This window comes from Antrostomus carolinensis, unplaced genomic scaffold (genome assembly GCF_000700745.2).
Source record: "Antrostomus carolinensis isolate BGI_N321 unplaced genomic scaffold, ASM70074v2 scaffold15111, whole genome shotgun sequence".
Taxonomy (NCBI): domain Eukaryota; kingdom Metazoa; phylum Chordata; class Aves; order Caprimulgiformes; family Caprimulgidae; genus Antrostomus; species Antrostomus carolinensis.
The window spans coordinates 1-14,730 of NW_010292117.1; the positions used below are offsets into that span (position 1 = coordinate 1).

The 14,730-nt window shown below is 46.4% G+C and overlaps 2 protein-coding genes across 2 annotated transcripts in view; one reads left to right on the top strand and one right to left on the bottom strand.

The window, feature by feature from the left end:
- The first annotated feature begins 869 nt into the window (after nucleotides 1–869).
- On the top strand, nucleotides 870–4,482 carry SNF8 (SNF8 subunit of ESCRT-II). Its single transcript, XM_010176840.1, has 7 exons — nucleotides 870–916; nucleotides 1,469–1,607; nucleotides 1,922–2,026; nucleotides 2,766–2,838; nucleotides 3,451–3,592; nucleotides 3,726–3,800; nucleotides 4,241–4,482. Exons 2-7 carry the CDS (start codon nucleotides 1,469–1,471, stop codon nucleotides 4,376–4,378), a joined length of 672 nt encoding a protein of 223 aa, XP_010175142.1. The 5' UTR covers nucleotides 870–916; the 3' UTR covers nucleotides 4,379–4,482.
- Nucleotides 4,483–6,849: 2,367 nt separating this feature from the next.
- The window catches only part of UBE2Z (ubiquitin conjugating enzyme E2 Z), an 8,847-nt gene continuing 966 nt past the window's right edge, over nucleotides 6,850–14,730 (bottom strand). Inside the window, exons 2-6 of the mRNA XM_010176841.1 lie at nucleotides 13,313–13,500; nucleotides 10,919–11,030; nucleotides 10,195–10,307; nucleotides 9,186–9,276; nucleotides 6,850–7,379 (exon numbers count right to left, since the gene is read on the bottom strand). Of these exons, the coding sequence (XP_010175143.1) occupies nucleotides 7,209–7,379; nucleotides 9,186–9,276; nucleotides 10,195–10,307; nucleotides 10,919–11,030; nucleotides 13,313–13,500 (675 nt within the window). The 3' untranslated portion in view covers nucleotides 6,850–7,208. The remainder of the gene's footprint in view (nucleotides 7,380–9,185; nucleotides 9,277–10,194; nucleotides 10,308–10,918; nucleotides 11,031–13,312; nucleotides 13,501–14,730) is intronic.

Sequence of the window (14,730 nt, forward strand, 5' to 3'; positions counted from 1 at the left end):
GATGCACAGAGGCTTTAATGAGAAACCTTGAATTAAAGTTGGCTTCGGAGTGAATTTCCCAGCCGGGACCGCAGTGGCGTGAAGTGCGACCGGCAGATTCTTATCCCAACCTGGGTCACATCAGCATGAAATAAAACTGTGAGATTTTGCCTTCTACAACCCAAAACCAGGTGCAAACACCAAAATAGCAGCTTCTGGGACATACCTCAGATCCTGGCCAAATCCAGGGTGTGCCCGTGTGAAGTGAAACTCACCCACCAGACGTTCCCGACCCGTTCTGGCTGCGTAATTAGTTCATTAGATGGTATAAAAGCAGGACCCTGACACAGCGAAGGTGGAGACCTCACCTACGAGTGGACACACTGTGTGGGACTTCCCAGTTCCCAGGGAAAGGTTCTCCAAACCCTCTGCTGTGACAGGAGCTCCCCAGCTGATGCACAGATCTGGATGATGATCAGTAATTGGGCAATTAGTGATGGATCTTTCTTAATCACTCTGCTTTCCCTTTTGGTGCAATGATTGGTGCGTTACCTTGTTGAACTCTGTACCTTGCTTATTCCTATTTTTATTTTCCTGGTTTAAACTAGACTAAAATAGGTTTATCTCTGGTATTAAGTTGGTGCCCATGTCCTTTTTGCCAACCCCATCAATTGGCAAAACACAGGGGTTGCCAGGCACGGTGTGGGACCATCCCTGTGCTCACATCTGCCATCCCAGCCAGCACCAGCCCTGCTTGCCCAGGGCACCAGGCTGTGGGTCCTCCTGGTTCATCCATCCTTAAGGAGCATCTCCCTCATCCAGTTCTGGTGTCTGGTTCATCCGTGTCCTTCAGCACTGTCTCCATCATCCCATTTTCTTCCTGCAGGCAAAGTACAAGGAGCGAGGGACGGTCCTGGCCGAAGACCAGCTGGCCCAGGTGGGAGATCCTGGCAGTGGGAATAACCCTGGTTGTGAGCCCAACTGCAGAGCTGGGCTTTGTTTTCCCTCATTCCTTTGATGTCCGTAGCATTGCCCACGAGCAGCGTGGATAACTGTGGCACCCACTGGGCTGCCTTTCCATCAGAGGGCTGTGGTGTTTGCTACAGATCTCACCCTGCCTCCCTTCTCGCTGCCTCACCCACATCTCACTTCTGTAGAACTGCTTCTGCCCCGTGGACATCACAGAGTAACTGCTGCTGCCTTTCTGAGCCTGTCTCTCGGTTCAGAACAGCCCTTTGCCCTTATCTCCACTGATGCTGGTTTGTGTTCGGTGTTAAAAGTGTACAGGTGGAGAATTCTGAGTCCATCGAGCCATTTGTATCTTCTTTCCTTCCTTCAAGACCACTGGAGTAGGGAGTGTGTCAGAGACCTGAGTGTTTCCTGAGAACTCTGCTCACTCAGTGCCTCTTGGGGGGGTGTCTGTGTTTATGGAAAAACCACATTAAATAAGTGTTAAGACAGAAACACTTCTCTGCAATTCTCTTTTCAGATGTCTAAGCAGCTGGACATGTTTAAAACCAACTTAGAAGAATTTGCCAGCAAACACAAGCAAGAAATCCGTAAAAACCCTGAGTTCCGGGTCCAGTTCCAGGATATGTGTGCCACAATCGGAGTGGATCCTCTGGCATGTGAGGGACAGGCACCGGGGTTCATGACTAAGGATTCATCTCGCTGTTACACAGCTCACAGTGAAGCTGAAGTTTCCTTGAGGAGAGCTGATGGTGTTTTGATTCTTGGGGTTTGTGAATGGGTGTAATGTACCTTTGGGTGTTAATTACTGGGGGGAAAAGGGGTGGAGATAACCAAAAAATGGGGACTCTTCACTGACAGATCCAAGAGTCCTCACAGAGAGGTTTGTGAGCAGTCTGCTTTGCACCAGGAATTGTTAAGGAAGGATATTTTTGCTGATGGTCCAGTCACTTTCCCTTTTCTCACTTCACAGCTGGTAAAGGATTCTGGTCAGAGATGTTGGGAGTTGGAGACTTTTACTATGAACTGGGTGTGCAGATCATTGAAGTGTGTCTGGCTCTGAAACACAGGAATGGAGGTGAGGATCCCACCGTGTCTGCTTTCTAGGAGGTACAGTGAATAGGAGGATTTCTTTTCCCTGTGGAAAATGAGTCACGTGGCTCAGTGTAACATTCTTCACCAGATTTCACAAGTTACTGAGATGGCAGTTTTGTCCTCATTGTCCCCAAAAAGCCTTCTTTTGTTTCTACAGCATGTTACAGCTACACCACTGGTAATCACACACCTTCATTGATTTCTACAGAAATCAACCAACTCTGTCCTTTTTAGGTAACACAATTATAAGTCACAGTATCCCAGGGAAGGAGCAGGGATCAATGACAATCTTGAAGGAGTATGAAACTGCTGAGTTACTGCTTTGAGCCTGGCAGTAAGATTGTCTCTAAAGGATCACAGCAATATCCCAAAGAGTTGGAATACCAGCAATAAGTGCTTACTGCAAAGATAGTAGATGTTCTTCACTCCAAAAGGGCAATTTGAGACCAGGAATGAGCTACAGCAAAGCCAGTTGAAACCTGAGTGTGATACATTTGTGGGAGAAGGCAACAGCTGACTGCTGCATAGTAGTTCCGGGAACAGAAGTGACTTGATGCTTATCTCACCCCAGGCTTGGTACTGGGAACAATGAACAGCCGCTTGTAAAATGGAAGGCAAGGGTGAGCCAGTTGTAAATGCATAAAGGACCCTTGGCTGCTCTTGTTGGAGTCATTTTGTTGCTATGCAGTAATGCTTTCCTGTCTCCTTTTGTTGACTCCTAGGTCTGATAACACTGGAAGAACTTCATCAACAAGTGCTGAAGGGAAGGGGGAAGTTTGCTCAGGATGTCAGCCAGTGAGTGCCTCTGTAACGGGAAAGGGGAATGAAATACCATTCAGGGAAGGAAAGGAGGTGACTGATCTCAGCAGCACTTGAAGGTCCAAATTTGACTTCTATTAACAGAGCCACTTTTACATGATCCAGAATTAATTACTTCACCAGTTCAGAAAGCAGCAGTGTGCTTTCTCTGGGAGTCCTAAGGACTGTTGCCTTGAGCTGGAGACAGTTAGTCCCCCTGCAAATGCTGCTCACTTAGTGCCACAGTCATCTGAAGCTGCTGCGCTCTCCTGAGCTGTAAGGAAGGGACTGATACACGTCATTGCAGAGGACACAACTCACCATGATCACTAATTGGGGCTGAATCTTAAAAGTTTAGTACTTGCAGCTCAGGTGCTGTAAGTGTGTGTCTAATGCAGTTCTGAAGGGGGACACAGATATACAAACTAATTCTAAATTGCTTTATAAAGGTTGTTTTTCAGCTGTTGATTACCTGAAACTGCAGCAAGCTCCAAGGAGCTAAAATTGCTCGTAGCTTCTGCATGTCAAGTCTTCCTCATTTACAGAACATAGTGTGCAGTTTGAGAGAAGCTCTTGTTTTAAAGCTTTGCATTGACCTCTGCTTCTCAGGGATGATCTCCTTCGTGCAATCAAGAAACTGAAGGTCTTGGGGAATGGCTTTGGGATTATCCCTGTTGGTGGAACATATCTGATCCAGTCGGTACCAGCTGAACTGAACATGGATCACACTGTCGTCTTGCAGCTGGCAGAGGTATTGAGCCAGGAGATTTTAAAATACAACCACCTTGAAAGAATCAGGCCTGTAGGCAAAACTCTCCCTGTTCTTCTAAACTATGTATTTAAATAATGTCTGCTTATAGTCAAGACTTCTCCTCTCATTTCAGAAAAAGGGCTATGTAACAGTCAGTGAGATCAAGTCCAGTCTGAAGTGGGAGACGGAACGTGCAAAGCAAGTGCTGGTATGTATGAAGATCTCTTGTGCACGGTGGAGCTCAGTGACAGTGTATAGAAACAGCTCCTGCAGCAGACGCTTTGCTGGGGACGTGTTATCACCACATGCACAGGGGATTCTACACTAGCTGGTAGACCAAAGAGAGTACACACTGTTGTAAACATAGATTGAAGAAAGCAGAATCTCAGCAGCTGCAGATACTCCTGTGGCTTCACTAATCTCCATTAAAACTTGAATTGTTAGCTCAGGTCCTACATAAACACGCAGGGTGGGCATGGCTGGATGTCTGAACTCTATTTCTCCTGGGCAAGTTGAATAAAAATGATTGTAGCCCAAATTCTACACCCTCCCTTACCCTAGAATAAATGTGGGGTCAGGCTGCTATTGTGAACGGCTTCTCAGCCATTGAGTTAAGTTTCACTCACAGTTTCCACTCTGTCTGTATAGGAACACTTGCTGAAGGAAGGAATGGCCTGGCTGGATACACAGGCAGCAGGAGAACCCCAGTACTGGCTGCCTGCCCTCTTTACAGAGCTGTACTCTCAGGAAATCACTCCAGAGGAAGCCAAGGAGGCAATACCTTGACTGCTACATGTTCTGTGCCTGTATATAATTCTTCTTGTGGGGTTCTTTGCATATCACCTGAAACACAGGGACAGTAGACTTGAAATAAAAAGTTTTGTAAAAAGTGTCTAGCTTGAGAAGTTTAATAGGACTGATTCCTACTTGCTTACTTCTGAATTTTCTCCTCTGTTTTGAGGGGAAATGCCACTTACCATTAGAGACAACTAATTACCTTGTCACAGCAAGAAGACAATTATCTAAGCTGCTATTTCAACTGCAGTCTTGGTGGATACAAATGTGACTCCGCCTAAAGAATCATGGAGCCAGCAGTGACACTGAGAAACTGTTCTGTAGTCCTCTCTGCTCTGCAAATGAGTTGTTCCACTAAGGAGTACCACAGTCTAGATTCTGCCAAAACAAACTTTATTGCACAAAAAAAAAAAAAAAAAAAATCTTATGTACAATAGTATATAAACAAGGTATCTTAGAGTGACTCTTGTGCATATATTTTCAACTCGATAAGGTCTAAAAATCTGTTGCTAAAACATCTCCTGCCTAGAGCAGTCATTTGAGGATTGTCACTTTGAAATGGAAACATTCAGAAATGGTAGGACAGACAACATTAGAACTATAAAACTAATACTTCTCTTTTACAGCCACATGCTAGTTATGTGAATAGTGTCCACGATAAGGCATTTTCTTGTTTCTCGTTGTATCGGTGGATGGTAACGCCACATGCATCACAAACAGATTTCAGAACCAGCTCTGCCTTGGGAAGGCAGCAGAGTCACAGCTCTACCCACAACGCTACTGAACGGTGAAAAACAACGTGACATTTACAATGGGATTGAAGAGGCGGTCGAGTAGCACACAGCTCATGACTTCTCAGGAGACCCCGCTGCCTCCCTGAGATCTCATTTCAAGGTGAACACCGCTTTATTTACTCTCATCTGGTGTTAAAAGTGTTGAGTGAGTCCTATGTTAAGTTCAGCTTTCCCTCGAGGGAAGACCGGGGTTAAGTCTAAATCAAGCCAATGACAGACCCAGGGGAGTTTGCTGGCTAAAGGGGCGGGGGGGGGAAAAAGGTTCCCAGCTTGTTAAAACATCACCTTAACAATTCAGAAATGTTTCCACCTTTCAGCTTTCCAGAGCTGCTCGAGAGTTTTGTGAAAGCTGATATAAATCATAGAGACTGAAAATAATCCCGTGACGCATGGGGCACTGCCTGTCTGCACAGCGCATGGCAGGGGTCTTTTGGCCCCTCTATCTGCACCTTTTTTTATAGAACAAAGATGACAACCTTGGAAGTTCTCCCACCATCATCAGAAGCCTGAAAAAAACAGGGCTGAACTGGTGGGGAGGTGTTTAAGGAAACTGGGAGAGGGTCCAGGACAACGTGCAACTTTGTGCTTAGCTTTCTATCAAAGCTCTCATAAAAATTATATTTTTTTTTTAAAAAAAAGGAGATTAAGCTCTTCACCAACAAAACATTATCCTGCTCCAATCAATCATTCCCAGGCTCATTTACCTGGAGAATTTCACTGGATATTTCACCTCCACCCAAGTTACACTAACTACACCTTTGATGTAATGGCACTCGCAGCCAGCAGACACCTCTCCCAAGAGGCTGGTCTCTACTCACAGTAAAAAGTTGCTGTTTAAAACGTTCAAAGCACTGAAGTGTTAAACTTTCTGACACTTGGCTAGCTTGTGCTCGGCCAAGTTTGGCAAAGGAATCTGTCAGTAACAAGGCGTACACCTCTGCAAAGTCCACCCAGGAACAGTGGCTTCCTTAGCTAGAATTGCCCCTTATTTATTCGACCCTTTCAATCTGATGGATCAAAGTAGCAGCAGTGAGTGAGGTGGCAGGAGGAAGAAGGGAGGAAAATAAAAGTACTACACTGAGTAGAGAGGTGGAAAGCAGAGAGTACTTCAGTTAAGGAAACAAAACAGCTCTGTTCAGAGCAGCCAGAATAAAATATTTGTAGAACGCTAAATTCAAATTAACACCTTAAAAAAAAATAATACACAAACTAGACTTAAATTTCTAAGTGCTTCCCCCATCTCTGACCAATTATTTTCTCACCCCTCCCTTCCCCAAAACACCAGGATGAACACACCTGCACTCGATTTAGGGATTCTTGCAGTTTCCACTTTTTCATCCACCCCTTTGCGCCTGAAGTCTCAGTGGACGAAGTCACCCAGGGCTTGAATAAAGCTTTCAGAAAGGAGCCCAGATTCCACCACTGCTCTTTTATCTTTGGTCTGTCTAGAACAGTGTCTAGAAGAAAGACATCAGATAGATGGGCTCCACAGAGCAGGGAGGCTCCATCTCTCCCAACCCAAACAAAAAAGGTTTTGCCTGGGCACTCGGTACGTGGCCCCTCTCGTACCCTGGATTCAAAAGCACTCCCACAGCTACAGCTCCACGTTCAGCATGGCCCCAGGGAAGGGCTCACTGTCTAGGAACAGAAAAGCTGTAAAGAGGATTTGCAGTCTAGATCTCATTCTTTAATCAAATGGAGGAGAGAGAGAAAAAAAAAAAAGAAATTAAAAAAAAAAACAACAAACCAACCAGTGTAGGTGTTTCCAAAAAATAACCTGATGCCACATGCTCCGGCTTTCTAGCATAGTAAGTACCTTTTAAGAGTAGCCTGTCACAAGCTTGGCTTTGTCTAGCATGAAGTCTTCTCGTTCAGCGTTATCCACCAGAGCAGTCAAAGGAGACAGAAGATAATCCCGCAGTTTTCTCCGCTCTGGCATTGGTTTGGTTGTCGAGTCTGTCAGGGGTACTCTAGAGTGTGAAGACAGAACATCCCCACGGCTTGGCCTCTCCGCTGTGAACGTAGCTCTAAGCTTTAGAGCAACCTTGAGTGTCTGTCTCTGTCTCAGAGGAGCTGCTCTCAGAGTCTATTTCTGTATTCTCCTGCTGGTGTTTCTCTTGCACCTTCTGCCGAATTCCTTGCAAACGCACTAATAGGGACTGATAGTCAAAGTGGCCTCGTTTTTCACCAAAAGGATCCTGGAAGAAAACCATAGATAAGCCTATTAATACAGACCATTATCCTTCTGGCAAGAGGCAGAAAGAAAAAAAGCTGCATAGTAATTGAGCAACAAATGGTCAAAGACTTAAGGGTTAAATCCCATCCTATGACGGAGAGGCCCCTCAAGTTTCCACTGTCATGGCAAAGGTTGAAGACTGAAGCTAATTTCTGTTTGGATTCTCTTTTGGGAAACTTGACAAACCCAAGCAAACTTCAAAAACAGATGAAAGGCCAGGCAGACACGGGTTGGATTTCTACTTGCAGCTTTGAGGAAGTAAACTATTTCAAAGATTTGGTCTCAGGCCCACTCCAAGGAGGCAGGGAAAACATTCCCAAATGAAAGCCCCTAAAATCCAGAAGCCAAAGACTCGACCACACTTTATATTAGTGCTACAGACCCCTTCCAAATGAAAGCATCCCTCATTCTCATTTTAAATCAAGGCCCCCAGCTGAGATATAACCAAGTCAGAGGCAGAAAAGTCTTTGGAGATTATTTAACATTTGCTGCTTTTATCCCAGGTCAAAACCACATTGCCAGGGCTATAGAAGGCAGTGGTGGAGTTCATGCTGTCCTATCCGATGGGAATCTTTGGTACAAGCCAACATGTGGCCCCAGAGTTAACAAGAGAGCACATCTGGCAAGCACTCAACTGATACTGAGCCTGGAGTGTTTAAATACAGAGTAATGAAGACAACAATGCCATCTTCTCCAGCACGTTGTGTTCATGCTGCCTGCACTGCTATTTACAAGTGAGCAGAAAACAGAACCTCTGGCAGCTGAACATAACCCAGTCCCAGGACACAGTCCAGAAACTCATGGAGAAAGCAACTGAGCCCTGGTTCCTTGAAGGAGAAACAAGAGCAAGCCACACCTGACAATCCTCTAACGTCACCAAACTTCACTGCACAGCCTTCAGTTCAGTACTCTCTGCAGACACAGACCTTCCTTATGGGAGTTTCTGACTCCAAACATCAACCCTCCGGCTTTGGGAGTGGTTTCAATTTAGGAATTGTTCCCAGGAAAAAAAGGCTCAGAGACACAAGATCATTAAATCAACCACCTCCATCTTTTCTTAGCAGTGGAATTTCTCAATGAGTCAGACAAGAGGTGGCTGGTGAGGGAGGAAGACACATCTGTTCATATGCAAATAGCCTGGCAATCTATTCTTTAAAGTCTGCTTTCCTGCAGAAATAAGCTCCTGTATTCAACCTCAGATGTGTCTGCCGTATTGTCACTCTGCCCCCACCCCTTCCTCCTCCAGTAACTTTTGACTCAGTCAGCCACTTTCAATCTCATCTGACAGAACAAGGAGTGTCAGAGAAAAATTCCTATCTGCTGTGTGAGCAAAGGAACCTCTGAAAAAAGAGAAACTCTAAGCAGTGACCCAAGAGGAAAATATTCCAATGGAATTCAGTTGCCACCAGCATTGGATAACCAGCATGTGCCCTCCCTGCTTAACACCAAATCCACATGAAAGGAAACTGTACCATTCCACTGCTGAAAGAAGTACCTGCTTGCCTGGAGAGTGGCTCAGGTCCAGCACTTTGAGAAGTCTAACAGCCTTGAAAACACTGTGTGCATACTCTGAACTTGGGGAAGGCAGTGTTTTATCCACAGGAACATCTCAGGTCTCAGTTTCATGATTCAGAGTTGGAATAAACAGTCCATAGAAAAGATCCAGATCCACCCCGTGTACCTCTATATGCTGCAAATTGTTTGTCACTAACCATACAGCCTTATCTAAGGCAGCGTGTTATCAAGGAGAACATTGTGTGCCACCCACCTGCATTGTCTGTCCTTGGAGATAAAGTCTCTCTTTACACACCCCTTCATAGAAGTCATAGTATTCCATGAAGGATTTCTCCATTACACCCCTGGATGCAACGAGAGAGCAAAGAGTCAACACAAAATGACAGTGCTACAACGGTCACAGGATCATAGAATGGTTTGGGTTGGAAGGGACCTTAAAGCTCATCCATTTCCAACCCCCCTGCCATCAGCAGGGACACCTTCCACTAGACCAGGTTGCTCAAAGCCTCATCCAACCTGGCCTTGAACACTTCCAGGGAGGAGCAGCCACAGCTTCTCTGGCCAACCTGGGACACTGGCTCACCACCCTCACACCAAACAATTTCTTCCTCACATCTCATCTCCATCTCCCCTCTGCCAGTTTCAAGCCATCACCCCTTGTTCTGTCACTCCCTGCCCTTGGCCAAAGTCCCTCCCCAGCCTTCCTGGAGCCCCTTCAGGTACTGGGAGGTCACTAGAAGGTCTCCCCAGAGCCTTCTCTTCTCCAAGCTGAATCCCCAACTCACAACAACCAAGGTCACCCCATCCCACTGAGTCCATGTACTCAGCATGGACACCCATACAGGGTGTCCCAGACAATTAACAGGGTACAGCGAGGCAGGACACAGCAAAATGAACAGCAGCATCACTGCAGCTGAAGAGATTCTGCACGTGTTTTGACAACAGCTGTGCTCCCCTCCCTCTGAGACTATTTTTTTTTCTCCCCCATAAGACAAGGCACATTTATACTCAAACACAAGTCAGAAGATGCAGCCATTGTACACACTAACACAGCCTTTGTCGACGCACAGCTCCTGGGCACCGCACAGATGCAGCCACCCACTTCGAGGGAAACAAAATGACTCTTTGCTGGACCAGAGAGAATTAAAGATTTGCTCTTCCCTGTAGCAACTCTCAGAATTTTTAGGAAGGGTAGTCAGAGAAGTTTATTCTGCTTCCCCACACCCACTTTCTCATGTTCACTCCATGCCTCCTTTCCATACCGTAATGGCTCAGGACAGGGACACTTTCCTTCCAGCATGTCACACACTGCTACTCGGATGGTCTCATGCCGAATGCACTCGTTATAGTTCTTGCTGTCCCCGGGGTGTCTCTCCTGGAAACAGAATTTGGGCCAGTCAGTCCACACAACTGCAACAGCTCTTCATCTCTCCCTCCTGGGCCAAATGAATTTCACTGGTGCACAAACCCACCACAGCTTTGTCTGTTCTGTGCATGCTGAGCTAATTTATATGGGGCAAATGAAAAGCTGGCAAGATTTTACACGTCTCCAGAGCCTTGGACTCGCACAGCTGTGGAGACAGGTCAACTGATAAAGTTAGCATAGAAACCTGCCTCTCTCCAAGATGCTAGAGATCATGAAAACCCAAGCAGTTTGCTTCCTGCGTGACAAGATGTCCCAAGGAAGCTATTTCAGGAGTCCTGCAGTGGAGAAATGAAGAGCCATCCCATCTCCCCAGTAACTTCTCAAATGCCTCTTGTTCTTCTGTTACCTTACACACACGTGAGCTAGCCAGCCTCCAACTCAGAGCTGGCTTTTAACTCCTCCTCAAGCTCTGACTAGAGGCAGAACAAGCTGGAAAAAAGCCAAGCATTATAACCTACTTTTGTCCCCATTTCCAGAATGGGATTTGCCACCAGGAGCAAGGTGTGGAGGGAAGAGACAAACAGCTGCAGAATCAGAGATGATTGACCTCCAACTCTCACCTGCTCAAAGCCTGGTTCATTGTGATAAGGGTTCTCAGTCATCAGTGACTGGATCGAGATGAGGACTGAAGAGATACTCTGTGCTGGGCTCCATGCAGGTCCGGTCCAAGTGCTGAGGTATTAAAACAGAAAAACATCAATTAACAACTCAAGATGGGTCCAGTGAGCAACATCCCTCCAACTACCAAAGATCAGAAAGCTTGAGAAACCGCATCTATACCTTCGAGAAATGAGACAGGAAAAGAAACAGCTGCTACAGATACAGAAAGCACCAGACACTGAGAAAGTTTTCAGAGTCAAAGTAGTTTATTCTCTCAACCAAACTGAGTATTTGAGCTTGAGGAAGACAAGAGAGGCTGGTGAACTTCACTGCTAATGCACAAAGGGCATCACACATGAGTTGAGGGAAAGTAACATTTCCAGGCATTTTACAGAGCATTTTAAAGCTGTGGCTATCATCTTGTACAGCAGCCTGGAGCAACACAGGCTTCCAGCACTACTGTAAATCAAAAACCATAACTCTTAAGCACTGAAATCTGATTTTCAAGACTCAAACGAGCCCATCACTTGTGCATTCTGTAATGCAGACACTCAGCATGAGAACTGCCATCAAAAGCACTAATGGGTGCTCTGCTATAGGAATGAGGTGCCTGTTTGAAAGACACAGGGCAGCAAAAACCTCGGCACAGAACAGCGTAAGCAGAAAAGGCTGCTGTGCTGCTCGCCCTTCGTATCCTAGTTCCAGATACAGACCTGTCTCCCTGTGAGCTGAACAAGGATGTGCTGACCCACATATGCTCTTCCTAAATCCTTTCATTTGCAGCTCCCTCTGCACTTCCCATTTCTGCTAAAGCCGAGACTCTTTGTTCACTCTTCAATAATTCACCTTCCACACCAGGGCTACAATTGCACCATCAACAAGGCAGCTGGTGTGGGAGCTGCTGGGCATTCAGACCCCAGAGACATGGACATGCCCTATGGACATCTCAGGGCTTTGCAGGTGTTGGCATCCAGCTCACTGGATCAGGAAGGTGAGGAAGGTGTTTCCCAGCACAGTGCATCTCTCTACCAGCCCTGAGGCCAGCATCTATCAGCTAATGGGTATCAGCTACTTGGACCAACTTTGGTGAAAGTAGATGCTGTACAGCACTGTGGAAACCATCCCAGCAAAGGCAGTCTGAAACATCATCACTGCCCAGATTTGTGCTGGTTTATCAAATCCCTACAGCAATTCAAGCTGTCACCACCCCTTCCTCACCAGGCTGCCATCACCTCTCTGCAGGAGAAGGAACAACGTACCAACACCCCAGCTGCACCAGTCCAGAGTCTCAGCAAAAGTTTTTCTTTACTGGTAACTGAAACTGTCACAGCTGGGGCTGGGAATATCACTCCATAGCCAGGGTTCCTCTGGTAGAGTCATAAGAACCATTCAATCCATCAGGACTTTCACATCCATCAGGACTTTCACATACCTGAAGGGGGCCTACAAGAAAGCTGGGGAAGGACTTTTCATAAAGGCAGTTAATGACAAAACAAGGGGAAATGGGTTTAAGCTGAAAGAGGGGAGGTTTAGATGAGATATTAGGAAGTTCTTCACTGTGAGGGTGGTCAGACACTGGAACAGGTTGCCCATGGAAGTTGTGGATGCCCCCTCCCTGGAAGTGTTTAAGGCCAGGTTGGATGAGGCTTTGAGCAACCTGGTCTAGTGGAAGGTGTCCCTGCTGCTGGCAGGGGGGTTGGAACTGGATGATCTTTAAGGTCCCAATCCAAACCATTCTAGGATTCTATGATTCTATATTTAAAAATCAAGCAGGTGAATAACAAGCATTTGCAGCAGCAGAGCCTGTTGGAACAGGCAGCACGGGAGCAACGCTTGTAAATCATCACACCCACCGCTCAACCCCACACACTGTGTAGGTGGAAGCCCAGAGCAGTCAAATGGCTCTCAAGGAAGTTCTTAGTGGCTTTTGATTTTATTTATTTATATTTTTTTAAACCCACACGGAGAGAGGAAATTAAAACCACAAAAACCTACATTCAAACAACATCAAGGATCAGGTTGCAAAGGGCAAAAGCGGAAGAAAGGCAGCGCTGGGGCGAGGCTTTGCAAGGGGAAGCAGGAGGAGAAAAGCAGCAGCGTCCACTGAACTTCCCCTGCTCCATCCTCAGATGCTTTTTAAAGACTAATTAGATTCTTTATTTCAGTGGAGGAATTTGTGCTGCTTTACAACTCTTGATTCTGTACACGACTTCACAGAAAGCATAAAGGTGTATCCAAAAGCACATGTCTGGGGCAAGATCAGGACACAACACACTGAGAAGGATGTGTGAGGTAAAATACAACCTGCAGCCACTTCTTGATTTCCCATCAAAACAGCCAAAGTCTCCTCTTACCCTAGAATACTCAGGCAGACTTTCCCATTGCGGTAGAAGTTGGGGTTAAATCTCACTGTGTTATTTCCCGTTGTCATCAGTTTGACCCTTGGTGGGTGGATGGGATAATCTGGAGGACAGCGAAACAGGAACAAGAAGAAACCCCCTTCATAAGGCGTGTCAAATGGGCCTGTGATCAATGCATGAATCTGGAAAACAAAAGCCCATCTTGCGCACCACTTCAAAATTGTGCAGCACCGTCAAATCCTCAACAGAAACCAAGCCAAGGCAAGAAATCTCCACCCAGGCAGCAGCAGCAGGCAGGCAGCAAGACATCTTCCACAAGCACACGGCATGTGCAGGCCATACTGAACCCTCCCCTCCTTCCCTCCTTAGCCAAGAGCCACTGCTGCGCACTCCTCTCCCCTCCGCCGCGCTCAATGTGCAAAGCAGGTTTCTAACTCAAGGGTTGGCCAAAATCCATAACAGCTGCCTCCCATACATCTCTATAGAGTCCAAACCAGATTGAATCACACAGTTCAGCTGGTAAGTTCTGCTTCAAAAAATTTTAAAAAATAAAAAAGAAAGATTTCAACTATGAAAAAAATCTAATTTTAGAATGAAAAAAAAAAATAATAATCAGAATTTCTGCCAAAATTAAAGCATTCCTCAATTTCATGGTCTCATGCTGATTTGGTCTTATTAAAACCAATCACTCCATTTCCTCTGCCAGGAGCTGAAATTAAGACTCTATTCTCTCCATGCTAATTACCCTCCAAGATCCCAATTGTATACCAGGAAATCTACTCCCTTTGGGCGATGAAGGAAGCTTTACTCTCCAGGTGATCCAAGAAGTCTCCTTTAATGATCCTCTTACCTCCCCAGGATTTCAGTCCAAAGCCTCAAGGCTGATGTTTTTACAAACCCACGTTTCCCTGGAAGGGTATTTTGGCACTTTGAGCTACCAGGGAAGCCAGAGCTGCAGGGATGTGCCCCCAGGTAGGACTTGGCTCTGCAGAGACACTCCCTTTGTGTTACCTCCAAGAACCCAGGGGCTCTAAGTCAGGCAGGCGCTGACATACGGAGGATTTGGGGGGATTTGGGGGTGTCACGTTTGTCAGAGGGGTGGGAGAAGTGTGCAGCAGAGGAAAAACCAAAGCAACCTCACAGGCAAACACACACACACACAACTCTCAGAAACCAGCAAAGCAAGACCAGGTGACCCTGGCTGGAGAAAGGGCAGCACCAGCCAAGAAACACATTGGATCAAGAACATGGTTGGAGCAACCTCTGCCTCCCAGCTCACGGCTTTCTCTGACATAATCAGAAATTCCCAGTCCTGGAAAAGCCCCAAGAGCCAGGAGGGGAAGGAGTGGGGCAGGAGAGGCTGTGGTGGGGGCAGGAGAGGCTGTGGGGGGGGCAGGAGAGGCTGTGGGGGG